Source organism: Polyergus mexicanus, unplaced genomic scaffold (genome assembly GCF_030449975.1).
Source record: "Polyergus mexicanus isolate NDT 795.1 unplaced genomic scaffold, iyPolMexi1.0 SCAF_21, whole genome shotgun sequence".
NCBI lineage: Eukaryota > Metazoa > Arthropoda > Insecta > Hymenoptera > Formicidae > Polyergus > Polyergus mexicanus.
Genome location: NW_027223341.1, coordinates 5,332,420 through 5,352,290, shown reverse-complemented (window position 1 = coordinate 5,352,290; position 19,871 = coordinate 5,332,420). Strand labels below are relative to the sequence as shown.

At 39.8% G+C, this 19,871-nt stretch overlaps 2 protein-coding genes across 14 annotated transcripts in view; one reads left to right on the top strand and one right to left on the bottom strand.

The window, feature by feature from the left end:
* Nucleotides 1-19,871, top strand: part of Rg (A kinase anchor protein rugose) — a 299,154-nt gene that overhangs the window by 249,245 nt on the left and 30,038 nt on the right. The window lies entirely within an intron of this gene.
* Nucleotides 14,624-18,121, bottom strand: LOC138942093 (protein mab-21). Its single transcript, XM_070312132.1, has one exon. The coding sequence runs from the start codon at nt 17,844-17,846 to the stop codon at nt 16,749-16,751; it is 1,098 nt and encodes a 365-aa protein (XP_070168233.1). The 5' UTR covers nt 17,847-18,121; the 3' UTR covers nt 14,624-16,748.

Genomic DNA, 19,871 nt, shown 5'->3' with positions numbered 1-19,871 from the left:
TGCCGGATCAGATGATTGACGTCTATTTAATAGAAACGCAACTATACAAGGATGATGCGGAATAACATTAACTTGTTCGGGAGTCGAGGGGGTTGGTCTCGCCGCAACGGGTGGTCATTGTACTTCGTGGACCCCTGCGAGCCTCGGCCTTTCTCCCATTCTTATGCCTGCCAGCTCCCTCGTAAAGTCAAACGTTGACACTAGCCGCGGGACACCGACTTCATGGCCCGAAACTCTTTCTCTCTTTCTCTTTTTCTTATATCTCTCGTATACTTTCCTTCCGTTATACCTTCTCGCGCAAGAGTCTTGTCCCATACACAAACTCTCTCTTTCTCTCTCTTTCGCGTGTTATCCTTATATTATTATTACTAAACCCGGGAGTGTGAAGAAGAAGCGAGCGCGACATCGTATCGATTTACGATAAAGAATCACGGATTACTTTGGTTGCTTGTGTGAAGAATTATCGTTCAGAGAGTATTAAAGATATTTCTAACAATTTATAAAACTTATTATTATTAGAGAAAATTTGTTTAACAATATCCGAGCAATATGGGAATACATACTTTGTAGTAGCTACGGGAAATAATATTTCGTTGTCATTTGGCTTAATGACGTTTAAAATAAGCTTTTCGTGTCTACGCGTACAAACAGATACGAATGATAAGCAAGACTAAATAAAAATGAGAAACGCTGAGATTACGCGTATCTCGAATTTAAAAATTGCAAGTTGGAAGAATAATTTTAATGATTAATAATAATTATATACAAGCGAGTTTTGTTCTTTACCAGCCATAATTGCTTTCTTTCTGATATCATTTTCTTGATTTTCCTTTTAAGAAATTTCTTTCCGTTCTATAAATTGCAATGAATAAACGCTGTTATAAAAATACGGCATGCAACTTTGTGCGTGACACTTGGAGAAAATCTTAAAAATAAATCGGACGGTTGGTTTGTCGCGCTACGCATGTGGATCAAGTCTTTCAGTATCGTTCGTAAAATTAAAAAGTTTACGGGTGCATTAGCGAACTTAACGACCTAATCAGAGCAGCGCGGCATCAGAGGAGCCGCGATGGAATTGACGTGAGCATCTTGACGCGGACTCGACGCCTCGGGCCAAGAGCCAACAATGCCTTTTATCTTTTCCGATCCTTTACACGCCCTTGAAAAATTATCTTTTGTAAATGCAGCTCGAGACATATTACTTTTTCGTTAAATCGTAAAAATTTCTCCAAGTTAAACGCGCGTCACGGTCAAATAATTGAAAAATACTCCAACGTGTCTTGAATTTAATACAATATATGAAATATTCGCGTGTTTTACGCGCGTTCGAAAAAAAAAAAATTTTCTTCTTCTCATACTCCTGCTCCAATAAAGTACTCGGTAACATGATGTCGGTCAACGTGGTTTCGCGTAATCCAAGCTGTACTTTAACGTCAGCTGCCCGGAGTGGTGGAGCTGCGGGCAGGAGAATGGAGAGGGCCTTAAAAACAAGAGGAATACGAGATGCGAATAAGACGAGGCGAAGAGGTAAAATAAAAAAAATCACGGCTAAGGAGGAAGCGAAGGAAGGGATTTGCTTTTCGCTTCGTCGGCGAGATCAAGGCGGCGCCACGCCTCCGTACCGCCTCCTCTAATCATCGACTCATTACTCATTAGTGCTAATGAGCCACGCGTACCATCTATACCCTACCTGCCTAGGTACAACGCATCTAGGAAATCATTTGTGTACCTGGCACAATAGCTCTCGCCGGAGTAACCGAGCCGCGTCTGAGCCACGCACCTTTCTCTCATCGGACGACGATAACGTGCACGCAACCCGGCTAGAACAAGCACGATCCATCCTCGGGGATCGATAAGGCCGCAACATCGGTTACGTCGTGAAATGGAGCCGCCTCGCGGATGGTCAGGTGACGATGATTAACGACAACGTTAATGGAAAACGTCTCCGTCGGTGTATTATGGAGATCCGGTGGGCCCGATATCTGTGCGTTTCAACGCACGCTCGAAATTCTTGGGGAGATGATTCTTGCTGGATACGTTTCTCTAAAACACGTATGACGCACTCGTGTAAAATCTCGCTACCGATGATTCAGGATCTGGAATAATCGTGCTTTTCCGTGAAAGTTGAATGTTGCGCGAGCGGATTTGTTTTCGAGGTCCACGTAAACGTATGAATCAATCAATACAATCTCGAAAAAAACAAATAATACAATTTTTTTAAACAGCACAACATTTTTCACATATGGCATTCGCACAATGTATGTTATATCCTGAAAATTTGTTTAAGACCAACTGTGATATAGTTTTTATAAACTGTCGTTGCGAGCAAACAGATACATTGGTAATTTAATCAATTGCACAATGCTACGAAAAAGATATTGATCATTCTTTATGTACGTACTTGAAAATTGTACTCACAATTCTACAGTTGTATTCAAAATTTATGTTTTTAATCTTGCGAGTATACGCGCGATCTTTTACTGCGATCTGATACGATGAAGGGGATGACTTTTAGTCCTCTCATACTCGCAACATCCCCGATTTCCCATAAAACAAGCCGTGACATCGTGCCCAGCGAAGCGACCACGTGTGACGAACGCTCGCGCAGAATGCTCTCAGAGCTGCGTCTCGTTACATCCGTCACAGCCGTCGGCCCGTAAAATTGGCGCCACCTGCCACCCTCTCAGAATCCGGCTTCCCGTTGCTGGTGGAGATTCTGACTCATCCCATCGCCTCCAAGTATTTAATGCATTTATAATACACGACTTAATGATCCTTAGCCTAACCCGTCATCTTCGGCCAAATTTATTACGAATTCAACAACCGCCTTGTGCGCGCAAGGAACTCGCTTGTGTTATTCATCGATTCTCCCCGTTCCCTCCTGGTATGGCTTATGGCTGGCGAAAATCTGCGATTTCTTTTTTCACTTGAAAAATATGCGCGTGCGATCATTTTAAATCTATGGCATCGAGAGTGTCGAACGTGATTCTCTGATTAAACGAAAACGGCCGTTTCGTTAAAAGAAATTCTTGAAAATGAAGATAAAGAAAGATTTGAGAGGAAGAAATTTTTGTGCTTTATCTGTAATGCAGGAAACGACTTAATTAAAGTAATCGAATTTACACGTTTATTTGTTCTTAGCTTAAAGAAATAAGGGATCATTACATTACATTAGTCTGACCAGTCGGAGGGGAATCTGATGTCGCGAAGTTGCGAGGGTAGACGGGGACTTGATGTACAAATTATAATGTGATTGTTTCCGAACGGCTGAGCTGGGGATGCTCTGCCGACGATGACTTCATCCCCATCTGATAGTCGTTTTCTGTCCATCTCAGAAAACCATACGCAGTGGACCGATAATGAAAACGAAAAAGATAATGGCAAATCCAAATTTATTTTCATCATATGAATCACAAATCTTACAACACATTGAAACAATATCTTATATTATAAGTTGTCGAAAAATTCAATATGATAAAAGAAGTGGAAAATAATATTAAAAAGAAGATATAATGCAATCATTAATAACATTATGACACTCTGTACTCGTATATAAAAAATATAACAATGTTGTTTTATATTCTACATTTTAAATTCGACCATCATTTTAAACGTAATGTTCGATATCACAATTTAAATCAGTACCGGAAGCGTGATGTTCGTACTCTGCTTAGTGCCTCGCGATGTAAAAGCGCCATGTATAGGTGAAGCTAAAGAGGACTCGACTAAGTAAGATCGGCAAGAACAAAGCTCGCAGATAAATCCTGCATTATCCCATGGTTGTTTGCGTTCATTTGTCCTGGAGCAGACGTCCGACGCGCATTGTGCTATTCGATGTTCTCGCCGTGCAGTATTGGCTCCTCTCGCCAACTGCGAGGGGAAAGGATTACCGAAGAAATCCTTTAATGGCATTGTTGGCATTTGAATAACACGAAATATGATACGAGATCAAGCCTAGATCCGCGTCCGCCTCTTCGCTTTCCCGGTTCTGCTTTCTAAATTCGAGCTTGAGGGTTCATGAGTGTAGGGTTACAACGCTGCTCTAGGTTGTTGTTCGCCCGGATTAATTGTTGGTAGCTTGTCGATGAACGTCGTCGCGGCATATAATGGCGAAAAATATTTGTGAGATACTAACAAAGCATTAGCATTGATCGGCTGATCGCGATATGCAACGTATTTCTCTCTGCAATACATTTTAGAAGAGTTGAAGTCTCTCTCTCACACACACAAAAGATCTCTATAATTATATAAAATTCGAATTAAATGCAGGAAAATTTTACTTAATTCATCAATAAGGTAGAATCGAACGTTGGTAGAAATCGATGTTAATTTAATCTCCTGTCGCCTCGGGCTCTATTTCGCCGCGCACCGCCCATTTCTCGAAGAACAATACTAATGTTTTTATAATATACGTTCATTTAATAGATTCTATCCTATGGTTGAATTTTTATCACACACGAGTCTTCGCCATACCTTATCCTGCAAATAATAATTGGTTAAAAGGGTATAATTTATATTGAATTGCAGTTTTTACGGTCTGAGACTATTATTTTAGCATAACATATTATCGTATCGCAATGTTGTTTCTTTTGTTAAATTATTGTAGTTAAAATTTTAAAAAATAATTTTATATTTGATTCTTTTATAGTATATTTATATAATAAGACATTTTACGAACAATATACATATCCCGCTAAATAAAGATTCTAATATTGAATTAATGATTTGGTGAAAGTTAGCCAAAAGCCAAAAGCCTGACTGTTTAAATTACTCGCAGAGCAGCATTAACTTGTTAACGTCGTTTCGTACGTGAGCGACTACCGGTCACTTCGTCGCATTCTGCATGACTATTATTTCTCTTAAAGAACGTTTATAAACCGGACACTTTAGACGTTTAGCTGGTATCGCGATCTGTTTGGTATTCACGGAGTTGCAGAACGCGCGAACGTGTAACGAATATTTTGTTGCGATTATAAAGTTTATTTTTACCAGTCACGAGAAGGGATTGATGAGGTGACTCGCGTTGAAAGACAGATCTCGTTGAGAAGGTTACTCCAATGGGCGGTGACACGTGTGAAATATTTTAGAGATGGAAATTCAAGATTTTTAATCTCCATTCAAACATTACACTACATATTCTTTAAACAAACAATTTAGCAAGTAGTTTTTAATAAAGAACCGTCATTCTAATTTTATTTTTTTCTACTTGCAGGTGAGTACATAGACATATCGTACAACCATCAGTCGTTTTCTCGAGTCCTGTCCTCTGCAGCTATCGGTGAGTACCTTAGTTGCCACAAAACGAGACGACGATAACAACGTAACATTAATCGCGACGCGTAAAGAGAGCCATGCATACCAGGTATATAAATATGAAACCGGAATTTGCCCATAGATGTTGGTCCTAGCTGTCAATGTAGTTACGCGTCAAACCGCGTCATTGGCGCCATTATCTTCTTTTGACATCTGATAAAGATTTTCAACTCACAACAATACAAGTTTCATACAACAGCATAGTTTTTAATAGCGTTGAACATGTCGAATTTTGTGCCTGGAAATTAAGATTTGCGGACAGCATTGATTTTCTGTTACCATTTGAAGAAAACTGCTGCAGAATCGCATCGAATGCTTGTCGAAGCTTACGGTGAGCATGCTCTTGGTAAATCACAATGTTTTGAGTGGTTTAAATGATTCAAAAGTGGCGATTTTGACGTGAGAAACGAAGAACGTGGAAGACCACCGAAAAAGTTTGAAGACAGCGAATTGCAAACATTGTTGGATGAGGATGACGCTACCGACAACAAATGATCGATTTGAATCAAACTTTGGATGAAAAACGACCAGAATATCAAAAGAGGCAACACAAAGTGATTTTGCTTCATGATAATGCACCATCACACACAGCAAAACCGGTCAAGGAAACGATTGAGGCGTTTAGTTGGGAAATACTTTCGCATGCGACTTACTCACCAGACTTGGCTCCATCCGATTACTACTTATTTGCATCGGTGGGACACGCACTTGCCGAGCAGCGCTTCACTTCTTACGAAAATGTACGAAAATGGCTCGATGACTGGTTCGCCTCAAAGGAGCAACAGTTTTTTTGGCGTGGCATCCATAAATTGTTAGAGAGATGGGAAAAATATTTTTTATCATTTTCATACAATAAACGTGTATTTTCTATACAAAAATTCCGGTTTCATATTTATATACCTGGTATGTGCTACGCAGTTATAACCGATACTTAAAGAATAGCCAAGGCATGCCCTTGCAAAGGGTGCTCCGTAAAATAGCTCGATAGACGATACACTTGCCACTATTAGAGAATGGTGGTTGGGGACGAGGAGGCGCGAAAAGATGTTGGAGAAAGACGGAAAGTAGCGAATAAGAGAGGGGATTGGAGGGGAACGAAGAAAGTCGTAGGACCTACGGCGATAATTCAAGCAAAAGGATGCATCAATTCTACGGGCCCTTTGCCTCTCTCATCCCGTGGCACTTCCCCTACCCAGAAATAGAGTGATGTTCGCGAGCGCTGTTTCTCTCGCCTGTTCTTCCTCTCGTCGGCGTTCCCACAAACTCGCGCTCAGTCTCCCTCGGGAAAAGCCGACTGACGGCTGATTTTTCCCGCCCGCGCCCCGCAACGGAACATCCCCTCCCTCTGCTCTCTTCATCGTGCACTTTACAAACATAAATCTCCGCTCGCACGCGTAGGGGTCGACGCCACCCCCGGAAACTAATCGAATTCGGATTCGCGTCGATTTGACGTGACGTATCCCGGTTCGTTCAAACATCGACAGGTTGCCGCAGATAGATTTTGCGCAGAAAAAAAAATATCATTATACGTATGACATGACGGGCCTCCAAAGTTCGAATTAAATATTTAATTAACACGTTCTTTACGCATGATATATTGTATATATGTTTTAATCCAGCACTTGTATCACTAAATTCAAGAGCCGTTTTTTGTAAGGCGTGTTATTAATATAATATCGTGATTTATTAGAAAAAGCAGAGATCGAATCTTTAAATTGATAAATCAGAATATTTCAGAATAGTGGGAGAATTGAACGGCATAATTGAAAGGTAAATTGGTTTAATGCGCGCGACGCGAGTTAAAAGTAATTAATTTATCGCGATGATAAATTGTGTCTCGCGTGCACTTAGACCGTTCCTTACCCCTTTCAGTATTAACGATATTACCGAGGTCGCAACAGTCCGGGGAGAAGGATTAAATTTCTTCGCCTTGAATTACGAGTAAAGGCGCAAAATGTTTGAAGCATAAAACTTCTATTAACGTCGTGAATACGAAGGCCGAATGTATTATATATTATGAATATACTCTGTTTTGCGGAATTATTTATCCTTTAATCTCGCGTGAAAGCTTCGCTTATTGGCAAAGTACTCTCTGTATACGATAAAACTTTTCTCGTTGTCCCAGACCGTCATCGTAACATTTTTGTCCCCGGGCGCGTTTTATCGGATTGAGAGCCGCATCGAGATGGCGATCATTTGTATCAATTTGCCGCCGACTTAGAAGAATTTTACTCGTGAAATATAGCAATCGCGAGTTCCTTCAAGTTTTTATGAAATTGCCTTCTCCTAAAAATTACAAAGTCACGTGACAAAGTCGTTTGTATAGTTTCACTTGTGTATTTCTTTGCGAAATTAATTTATTTAGTAGTCAATATGAAAAAATGAAAATTTTTTTTAAATATTTATATCAAATTAACATCGAAAATTTAACATTTAACAGGTGCCAGACTTTAAAGATTAAAATCTAAAATCTTTGACTTTTTAATCTGCTTTTAACCACCATTCTTGAGTATTGTAAAAGGGAAAAAAGAAAGAAGCACCGATGTGTGTTTTTTTTTTTTTTTCGGAAGTAGCAGCACTAATAGCGCGTACGGCTCGTTCGGAAGATCACAACAAAGTTACCACTTACAGATTTAAAGCCAGCGTCCGAAGGTTCTCGCCTTCTACCCTCCCATTTGATTTAGTAAAACGCGTCTCGAAACATTTTCGGCTTAATACATTTTCGACACGGCATATACTAGAGAGGATACTTGAATCCGTAGAAGAAGCTACTTCTCCTAGAACAAAGCTCGCCGCCTTTAGAGGCGTCTGGGATCTTCTGCACTCTCTCTCTTTTTCTCTGTCTCTCGACATTCGGACGGATGGCTTTCTCCCCCTCTCTCTCTCTCTCCCTCACAAGGATGTTAACCAGATCACCGGATGCCCGGGACATTTTTCTCACCCACTCGACGTCGTTATCTGTGCCATTGGGAGCGGGATGGCCATAAAACGAGACCTGTTTCATGCCCGGATCTTATTGAAAAGTCTCATTAATTTCGCATTCCTTAGGGCAATAAAGAACACGTCTATCAACGAACGAATTCGATGTAACGTATTTATTGCGAGATAGGCCTGAGACGCAATAAGGAGAAAAGGACAAAATCACATCGATGGACCGCAAGAAAGTCATTTATCGCGATTATTTTGTAGTTTTACTATCCGGCGACTCCGTCTCGCTATAACTGATGCTCGTTAAGTCCGTACGCAAAGTGGCACGATTATTGCTACCGCGATAACACCTCCCGTCGAACTTTATAAAGAAGAGATTATCTAACGGCTTAGCTTATTTTATTAACTCTCGATACACCCTCCATCGCTCGTTCCGCTTATCTTCTATGTTAATATCGAACTACCTGCCAGATGCAAATCTCTCGTTGCGCTCTCGTGTACCAGGTATATAAATATGAAATCGGAATTTTTGTATAGAAAATACACGTTTATTGTATGAAAATGATAAAAAATATTTTATTCCAAGTATTGCCCATTGCTAGCTATACATTTTCCCCATCTCTCTGACAATTTGTGGATGCCATGCCAAAAAAACTGTTGCTCCTTTGAGGCAAACCAGTCATCGAGCCATTTTCGTACATTTTCGTAAGAAGTGAAGCGCTGCTCGGCAAGTGCGTGTCCCATCGATGCAAATAAGTAGTAATCGGATGGAGCCAAGTCTGGTGAGTAAGTCGCATGCGAAAGTATTTCCCAACTAAACGCCTCAATCGTTTCCTTGACCGGTTTTGCTGTGTGTGATGGTGCATTATCATGAAGCAAAATCACTTTGTGTTGCCTTTTTTGATATTCTGGTCGTTTTTCACGCAAAGCTTGATTCAAATCGAGTTGTTGTTGCGTTTGAGCGTCATCCTCATCCAACAATGTTTGCAATTCGCTGTCTTCAAACTTTTTCGGTGGTCTTCCACGTTCTTCGTTTCTCACGTCAAAATCGTCACTTTTGAATGTTTTAAACCACTCAAAGCACTGTGATTTACCAAGAGCATGCTCACCGTAAGCTTCGACAAGCATTCGATGCGATTCTGCAGCAGTTTTCTTCAAACGGTAACAGAAAATCAATGCTGTCCGCAAATCGTAGTTTCCAGGCACAAAATTCGACATGTTCAACGCTATTAAAAACTATGCTGTTGTATGAAACTTGTATTGTTGTGAGTTGAAAATCTTTATCAGATGTCAAAAGAAGATAATGGCGCCAATGACGCGGTTTGACGCGTAACTACATTGACAGCTAAGGCCATCTATGGGCAAATTCCGGTTTCATATTTGTATACCTAGTATATCTCGTGATTATGCATTTCTCGCTATATCTCTACGCGCAAACGATCATAATAACGCAGTTGTAGTAGCGTAAAAGTGGGCTTTAATAGTCGACCATTGAATTCTTTTTGCTTTCTCTTTTGCATAATTTTGAGAGTTCAGGTTCAAAGATTAATTCACTGCGTTTTCATTTTTTTCACAAGCAAATCTTTCGTCATTACATCCTGCGATTAGAGAGAGACTTCTTCGAAAGGATTATACGCATGTAGAGTGACGTAAAAGAGCGCGCCGGATTGATACCACGATTTCTTATTGCACGAAACGTTACCCTTCGCTACGATCTCGCGTGCCGATGACGTTGCGACGCATATTCGGGGCGTGCGACGGTTCCCCTCGCTGTCCTCATCAATGTTGCAGATCAGCACGCAATGGCCCTAGCTGACACGGTCGCGATACACTAAGTGGTTTTGCTCATAAAGCTGTAACGGTTCCGTAAGATAATGCCGTTAGTAAGTGGCTCCTAAGTACGGGAGTGAGTACAAGAGCGGGTACAAGAGCGCACATGCGACCCGGGAGGAAGAGCGTTTCATCGCAATCGAGATTATTCTCATCGCGAACAGGTCAGACTTACCCCATGAGAATCTTTACGGTTTAATCATTCGATAAAATAGACCGACTAATATAAAAATTTTTGGGAATTAAAAATTGAAAAAAAAAATATATATTTAAAAAGAAGATATCTGTGTGTGTAATATTTTCCTTAATTTTTAAATAATATTTGAATTATTATACGATATATCTCTTTTTATTTTTAACATTTCTTTTTATTAAACCGCACGCGCAGCTAGTTTTAATCTCGTTAATCCTACAAGATTTATCGTAGCACTGTGTTAACACATTCTTTCGTCTGCTTCGTCGCCGAATATTTCAAAATTTATAAATAATTTCTACAAGTGTTAAATGTAAATACATTAGAGTAACAATTATTCGTACACATTCGTATAAAGTATCTCAGGAGCGATAACAATCTATAAATTCGAACGATTTATGCAAAAGGTTGTCCTTCGCTGTTTTTTACCGAAAATTACACAGTCTTCTACAATTTATTAAATGCAGAAGAATACTTCACAATTCTTCCCAAACGATATTTACATTTTTCTTTTGACGCGATTTGCGAGCGCAGTTTACATGGGGTCAACTAACGCTCTCGCGTTATTTTTACAATCTCGTTTCGGCGGCTCCATCGCGACAGCTCTCTCGTGGTGTCTCACAAACTCACGCATGCATAAAAAGAAGAAAAAGTTTGACGAGTAGTATCGCGTTACCGGTAGGTAAGACGCTTTTCTCTGCTTTTTTTTTTCACTCTGGGAGGAACGCTCGGTCGTCTAATAAAACTGTGACACATATAAGCTCTCAAATGCTTCGAAAGCTGAGGTATAAAATATAAATGGTTGCATGCGCCTTTCGTGAATTAGGAATTCCATCATGATAAAAAAAAAAAAAAAAATTAATATATAAAATGTATTCAAATTAATGGGTCAAAATTTGCAGGCATACTTTTAATTTCAATTTCTTTTGCGAAAATTTGATCGATTGGATATTATTTAAAAAAATAGAATCGATTATTATTTGTAACATTTGTTTATCTCTCGAAAAAGTCGATGTAAAAAATTTTGCATCGCGTACAATCACGAGAAACAAAAGATACCCCAAAGGAGATCCCGCTTGTTACTTCTCTATAGAAAACGTCGAGAGGCAAACGGCGATCGTATGGCGCGTGTACGCGTCTCAATGTTGCGATAAAATGTAAATTATAATGCGCAGTAATCTCGTGTGCGACAAGGAGGACTGTCCAAGAATCCTTTATAGTCGATCGCGGGTCTATGCAGAGAGAGAGAGAGAGAGAGAGAGAGATTCTAATGAGAACTCGCTCACTCTCTCGCAAGATAAGCGTCGCGGTTGGGTTGCCCGTAACACGACGCATTCGTTCGTGCATTCCTGTCCGGTTTTCTTCTTTTCTGGTCGTCTCCCCTGCACCCTTCGTTCCCATCCGACCGTTTCGTGCGCCGCAGCATCCACTGCGATACGGCTCTCCCCCTATCCTACCCGATCGCACGGGCCTATCTCTTCCAGCGTTCATTTCTTCTTCTCGCTCCTTCTTCCTTCTTTCGTTCTTACCTGAGAGATCGCGGCTCTCTTCCCCGCTTCTTTTTTCTCCTCGATCCTTCGTTCGCTTCGCCGTCGTCCACCCCCGGCATCTTTTGTCTTATTATTTTGTTGGCGCGCGCGGCCGGCAGGTATATCTCTTCTTCTACACGGCACTCCTCTCTCTCTCTCTCCTTCTCTTTCTTCTCTCTGCGCGCTCTCCGCAGCATAAACATCGCGGTTTTATCTGAACGTTTTATAGCGGAGTGGTCCCCCTGCCGAGGGGGCCGGGATCACCCCGAAGAAGGAGGAGGAGAGCCGGGGATCGGTGCTGGCTTTCTCGTACCAAGCGCGCGTGGATCGGAGAACACGGATCCACAGCCTACGCTCATCCTCGACTCTGTCGCGATCTTCTCTCTGTCCCTGTCTGTCACCGTCTTCCTCTTGCCCCTCTACCAATTACAATGTTCGCTTTCGCGGATTCTCTGCCTTTGTCTCGCGCTGCCTGGCGCGATCTGCGCTCAATCCGAGGAACAGACGCCGTTCTTAAAGGACCCGATGCAATGATAAAGCGTCCTCGCGGCCCCCTTGCACGGACATCGCCGTAAGGAAAAAGAAAGAAACCATCAAAGTCATTTGCATACTGCGGCCGAATCTCTTTTACTTCATTCTCTTTATTTCTTTTTTTTTTTGCTTTCTTTACTGATTTTTTTCTACATCCGATACTTGAAACGATCACACTTGTCGCTAAAATGACAAGACAACAACGTGGTATATTTATCTTTCGAGTATGATAAAATTCGTTCAGCAATGTGATTATTTATTTTAAATTAATGGATCTGGAAAAAAATCGACTCTACCATTGGGCGATAATTTATTGCAATCACTCTATTTCTAATTTAGTATTGCTTTCTTGTTGTTTTCACGGTAGGCAACGAAGCCTATCGAGCTGCCTTGAAAGTTGCAACGATAAGCATGTAAATTCGTACAACTCGCTGCGACGGTCTCATCAAGCCACGTGATATGCAATCAGCTCATTATCAGTTCGAAATTTAAAAAAACTTTGCGTTTGCGCGAGGTGTACTTGTGCGCAAAATATTTTATCATCTTCCGTTGTACCGGCAAGCGTGAAATGAAATAAATCTATTAATAATGTCGCATTTCGAAATATTTATTTTTTATTTAACGCATCGACGATACTCGAGGAGCTGATACGGAATATCGAATAAAACTGTAATACAACATGGCAAATTAATGATTGCTCGTAAAAATATATTACGGATTAAATTACGAATTATTTTTTTCTCTTCAGCAACATTCAACATACATATATTCAACGATACACGCGAAGTTGCTTTTGACGTAAATCTCATTTCCTTGCATATTATCGGATAAATCAATAAATCTTCTCTTAATTATGTTTCCGTGTTCTTTGAAAGATCATTTCAATAATTTGCACGAGTTTATTGATTTAATTAGGTTATTACTTCGCTTCCTAGGTTATTACTTTCACATCCGTTAGAAAAAAAAAAGACAAAAGAAAATAACTACATATTAATGAACAAGACCTCATAATACTTTTATTCGTACAATTTGATTTATGCCTCTTCCTTTCTGTCTCTGTATCTCTCTCTCTCTCTCTCTCTCTCTCCCTATGTAAATAACGTTTTAAGAGTATACATTACTTAATTTTTTAATATTTTTATATACTTGTTTTATTATCGTTTATAATTAATATTTGATTTTTTCACCGCATTATGCATACAATCTATGCAATCTGTTTATCCTATATAGTACAGATTAATTCAGATATCATTCACTCTCAAATCTAGAGATAATTTACAAGATAATTTATGTGAAAGAAGCGAGAGCAATTTTGGTACATTACTTAGAGATAATATCCTCAAAGATGGCGCGCAAAGACGAAGCTATTTGAAGTTTCTTTGATGCGTATGGTAAACACGTTATTAGTAATTGTTATTTGAACGAATGCCAGTTGTATATGCACGTTTATGCCAGTTGAAACGTTGAGCCTTTCACAACTGACACGCGGTTTCAAATCTATTATGCGTGCGAAACCATTTGTTACTTCCGTTTAGTCTTTGAGCAATGTTCGCGTTACTCCGTAATGTCCATTAATTGAAAATGATCCGGTATAAGTCTTTCGTTTTTACAAAACCGCCTCGTCACATGTTAATTATCGTTGTGCATTTAATTAGCCGCCTAACAAACTCAATTCTGCTCAAGAGATTGCAATTATTATTATTGAAAGAAACAGAATTATATGTTTGCTTAATGGAAAAGCAATTAAACATTCTCAATTATCATGCTATATCTTTGAGAAAAAAAAAAAACTATTTGCAATCGTTAACTAGAATGAAAATTTAATATAATATCCGAAAAATGTTAAATTGATACCATAGTACATTTAGAGATACGCGATTCTTTTTATAAAATATCTTTTGCTTGTATGACGAGATTTTATTATACTTGCATTTATAACACTTAAAAGTCATATAAAACATTTAAGAATCATAATATAATCTTTAGAGGCTCCCGTTTAATAATTATCACCGTAATGCATTTATTCTTGCGCAAGACAAGTTTTTCCTATACAACAACGGTGCTCTTTTTTACGTGTTAAGAGAAGCAGCTGTTTAAAACCCGTTTGACTCGTCGCAAATTATTACATAGGCGATCGTGTGTACAAGTAACGTTCGCGGTAAAACATTGAGATAAGATCCAATTAGGTTATCAATAAGGAAGATAGGTCAATAAATAACGTACAATAGTAATTTTATTTCTAAAGGTAACGAAATCGACAAAGAGATATTAAAAAATTTTACGCGTATATCATTCTGTCACAGATCCATAAATAATGATTTATTAATAATAGCCAGGTTCAACAATTTGCATTCGATGCATATCTTACGTGCGTTCTTAAGCAAAACTGTTTTTTCGAACGTGAAAAGACGATAATGTATTCTCTCAAATAACAGTAAAAAGCGTAAGAACTAAATATTAGGTGTACAACTTTGCTTCCGCCGTTTTCCTATAGATGGCTCTAGCGGTAAGTAGTGGTCGAAATAAATAGATCATAGATGTCATGCGATAAACTTGGGCATCTGTCAACATAACCCCATAGAAACACTAGTCGATTTGTGTCCGCATCATAAAGTTATTCTCGATTGAAAATGTCAGTTTACGAGCCAAATTCTCGTCATTTGCGGGAGGTTTTAATTTTTTGCTTCAATGTGAAGAAATCTGCGGCTGAGGCTCATCGAATGCTCTCAAATACTTATGATGAACGTGTCGTGAGTGGTTTCGACGCTTCAAAAACGGTGATTTTCACGTCGAAGACCGGCATAGCGGTGGAAGGGAGAAGGTTTTCGAAGATGCAGAATTGAAGGCATTACTTAAATGAAGACTCGAGTCAAAGTCAAAAAGAATTGGCACGATCATTGGGAATGGACAATACTTTGAATCATAAATATATAACCAGTTTTTTACAATAAAGCCTCGAATTTGGGGAAAAGAACGGCGGAAGCAAAGTTGTACACCTAATATAAAAATTATGATTTTTTCGCGAACGGTTCTTTCGAGTACTAGATTTACTTGCGATACCCTTACCGTCGCTAGGCTTCGTAATGCAAAGAAAAATGCGCGTGCACACGTTTTTCCGCGACTCCTTCTGTCTTGAGTTCCAATGGCGACGCAAAGTATAAAAAAAGTGCGAGAGCGACTGTAAAATTTATGAGGCCTAACTCGATCTTCGAAAGGTTTTAACGATCGTCGCACGGTGACTATCAACGAGGTTCGGCGATATTTACGATGACCGATTTTTCGGACAGCACATTGCGTCGGGATAAGGAGTAGGTATGCATGATGTGTCATCACGCGTATATATATCATGCTTCCATATAAATAGTATTGTATTTCACATTTCGTTACAGTTCAATAAATATCTTTCGAATTTTATTTACATAGGCGGCGGGGTTTGCGCGAGGGAGTTAATTAAAGAGGAACGTCGAATCTTTAACCGTAGTCGCGATCAAACTTTATCAAAACTGCAGGGTAAAATTATTAATCGATACGCATGAAAAGTTTTGTGTGAAAAATCATCGATGATAAAATTTATCCGATGTTATAACTCTTTAAGTGCTGAATTGGCAGTGCTTGGAATCACAGACTTGAGAATTCATGAAACTGTTGAAATAAAGCATTATATTTAAAAGTAATCGAAAAAGCTTATAAGGGAGAATTTTTTTTTTTTTATTAATCGAAATTTGTGTTCTTACGTTCTTTAAATAATCGCTCGATGTAGTTTTAAAGCTCTTAAAGAGTTAAAGGTAAAAAATAATTCTTTCTTTTCACCGGGTAAAATTTGATAAGACATTTGGATACCACAGGTTAAAGATTATTTCACACGCATCGGTATATACAGCGTTGTAATCCGACGTTACAACAAACTGCTACGAGCGATGATTCTCTCTGCTGCTATTTAATATAATTAACAAATATTTCGCGCCGACAATAGAAACGAAACTTGTCTCTAACGTCGAAGTATTTATGGCACTAATTAGATCGTCCGCGAGCAATCACGTGTTCACCGAACATCACATACAAAATTGCTGCTGACACACACTACAACATTTTTGAGATACCGAAAACGAGAATATATATGATCTCCAGAATTCGGGATATCGCGAAATCCATAAAAATGCAGATCGAGCTTGTCAATGACTTGACAGTGTGTTACGATGACAGCAAAACCCAAGGAAAATATATTATATATATATAAATCCTTTCACATTATTAGTCTTTAGTCAACGATGATAATATCACGTATTTTTTAACCGAGTTATATGATTTATTAAACATATTTTATTCGCGCGTTGAAATCGGCGATACCGCAGTCGTAGGAACGTGTGATGAAATCCGCGAGATCAATTCACGAATCATACGACAAGCACTTCTACCGTCGGTCATTATAGCTTCTCGAGCGCGCGGCTATTCGTTAGCAATTCCCTGGTGAGTCTCCACACTTGCTTCGCGGCGTTCTCCAGACCGCTGGGCGATTTTCCTTTGAAGAGATCGAGATTTGGTAGAAAATAGTGCGGGCACCTGCGGCACTGCAAGCAGGATATCAGCTGCAGAAAGATACCGTTTATCCTTTCGGCTAGGCATCCCTCGTCCCATTCTGCCTCGTGAGGATGTTTCTCGCACTCATAGAGCAAAAGAGTTTTCATGTGATAGCTAGTGACTGGATTTCCCGGCAAGTCGAGATGCCGATCTCTCAGAGTCTTCAATATGCTTAAGCAACGCTTTCTACTCGCGCCTTGTAGCAGCCGGTTCTCCGCGTCGATGAATGACAACGCCCAGGCGTCGCCCTCCATGGCGGATTGCTTGCCCTGCAGACCTATGCATTCTTTCGAGAGCATGTCGAAGCCCTCTGCTTTCACCTCGGCGACGATATTTGGATGCGGCCAGGGTATGTGCGCGATAGGCCAGTGAGAGGCCGACCTAGGCCAGAGTCCGGCACACTTAAAGGCCGGCGTAATCTGCACCACGTAACGCTCTCGTATCCGTAGCTTCACCTCGGTAGTGTCGGCGATCATCTTTACCGAATCCCGATACGTGCACTTGTCGCAGGCCTGCGCCACTAAAGTCTGAAATCTCGAGCGTATCTTTCGGGCCGACAGATAGCCGGACGCGGTGATAAACTCAACCCAGAGGGACATAGACCGCTTACGACCGTCGCTGAGCTTTAGTACGGCACAGCCCGGCAGGGTGCCATCGTCCACAAAGTTCAGCACGCCCATTTGATTTAGATAGATGATAATCTCGAACTCCGTCGGCGAGATGACATCGAGGCCGTCGAACCGGCCGTTGTAGTCCGTTAGGGATGAGATGAAGCGAGGCTCTTGCACTTCCACCTCTTTTAAAACGTCCTGCACCACTCTGCATACTTCTTGAATAGTCTTTGCTACCTGGCTTTTTCTGTTCATCACACGCTCGCCAAAGTACTTGTTGAATTGGTAGACCATCCTGGAGTGGGACGAAATCATATCAGGCGGTACCAGCATCGTGGACCGCCTGTAAGTCCGCGGATGGTTATTATGCGGTTTCTCAGCTTCTTCGGATCATTGCGTCTTTACATACGCGACTTTCTGCATTGGATGTCATTGAGTCGCTTCGCACGATCTATCGCATTACGGGAAATGCCGCGAGGTCTATGAACTGGCGTTAGATTTACCCTTAAAATATTGCCTCGTGCGTCACCGGGCTACAGCAGACACCAGGATGCCGTAAACACCGACGAAGCGAGAGAAAGAGTTATCACGAGCGTCTCCGTACAGGAGCGGATTGCCGACTGCGCTGATGTCTACCTTCTCCGCATCATTCACCCTCCGTGGCAAGCACGGGCGTACAACATTGTTGGCACGCCTTTTCCAACAGAATACGCCTCTCAGCAAGATTTTTAGACCAATCGGAAGCTCGCCATGCTGTTGAAGCGGGGGGTTAGCTGTGCCAGACCGACAGAATCGATCCGTTGTGGGCACACGAAGCGCGCTCCGGCAACGTTTATGTATAGTGTGCACGATACAGGAACCAAGGAAACGCGAGGCAACCCCTCGTGGTAGCCTTTCTTCCACCCCATGAATTATGCAGGTACTGCTTACTTTATATCCTATCCGCAAGGGCTCGATTCCTCCTCCCTGCAGCTCCTTTAGTTACTCCGAAATTTTCGACATGGTGGATCCCAATCGTACCGCCGGATAAAGTTACCTCAAATTTTTTCACGTCAAACATATTTTGTTTCCAATGAGTTAGCGTTAAAAGTCGGTAGAGGTCAATAATTTATTTATTATTGTTGCTGATTCTAATATTTGAATCGTTAAGAGAAATGTTGCCCTGGAGCACATACAAATGTATATGGGAAAAAAAAATGCTATTGCTTCAATTAAAGTCTACGGTCACGGGCTGCCACAAACATACATAATTCATTCAATGATATTTTTATTGGACCAAATATCTGGATAGTTGTTTTAATAATTCAGATATTTAGTCTAATAAAAATATCATGGAATGAATTATATATGTTTGTTGGCAGCTCGTGGCGTAAACTTTAATTGAAACAACAGCATTTTTTTTTTTACGTGTATAAACTGTCTTAATTATTTCTGAACGAAAAATAATTTTTGCGAAAACAGTTAATAATTTAAATTTCATAAAATTACAATAAACGCCATTAGCAGCAACAACAATTACCACAAATAATATAGCATTATCGTTGATAATATCTGTAGTTAGTAATACTATCGATTTCTCAAGTATAATATGAAATAGAGAAAATAGTGAAGAAAACCCTATAAAAAAAAAGATATAGAAACTTTAATATACTTAATATACATAATAATAAAAATATATTACGGTTTCTCTTGCAGTGGAGAATATCCATTAGTTTAAAATTCCATAGCCAATAGAGATCTTTACTGTTCGTGTTAGAGTGCAATAACAATTATTGTACGCATTTAGAAGTGGTCGAATGTGTAGTAAAGCAAGGAAAGCGAATGGCACCGGTTAACGAATGTCATCGTCAGGAAAGGAAGACGCGGAACGTTAAAGATAAAATTAAGATAAGGATGTGATATTTTATGTAGGCGTATATAATGATTGTCCGCCTCGCTGTCAGCGAGTTTTTCAGGCTCTTACACATACAAGCTAAATACAAGTTGGCATAATAATTGTACGCTCATTATAATTTGATATACAAGTACTATTACGAGAAGTATATTTCTGTAGTAGAGGAGCGATTCCATAGAAAAATAATTAGAGAAGAAATATACGATATATGCACATATTTCATCATACATTACAAAATGGTTTACCAACCATACAAGTAATATTTTGAGTATTTTCTTAAAAAAAGAGTTTGTTGAATTAAGTAATATTTGATAAAACAGAAATTTAGTGTTTTTTTTTTTTTTGTGATAACTATGTTAAATAATTTTGGCATACCGTAAATAATCACAATTATTTATTATTTATGGATGTAATTAATTAACATATTTAAAAAATCATATAAATTCTATTATATATAATAGCAT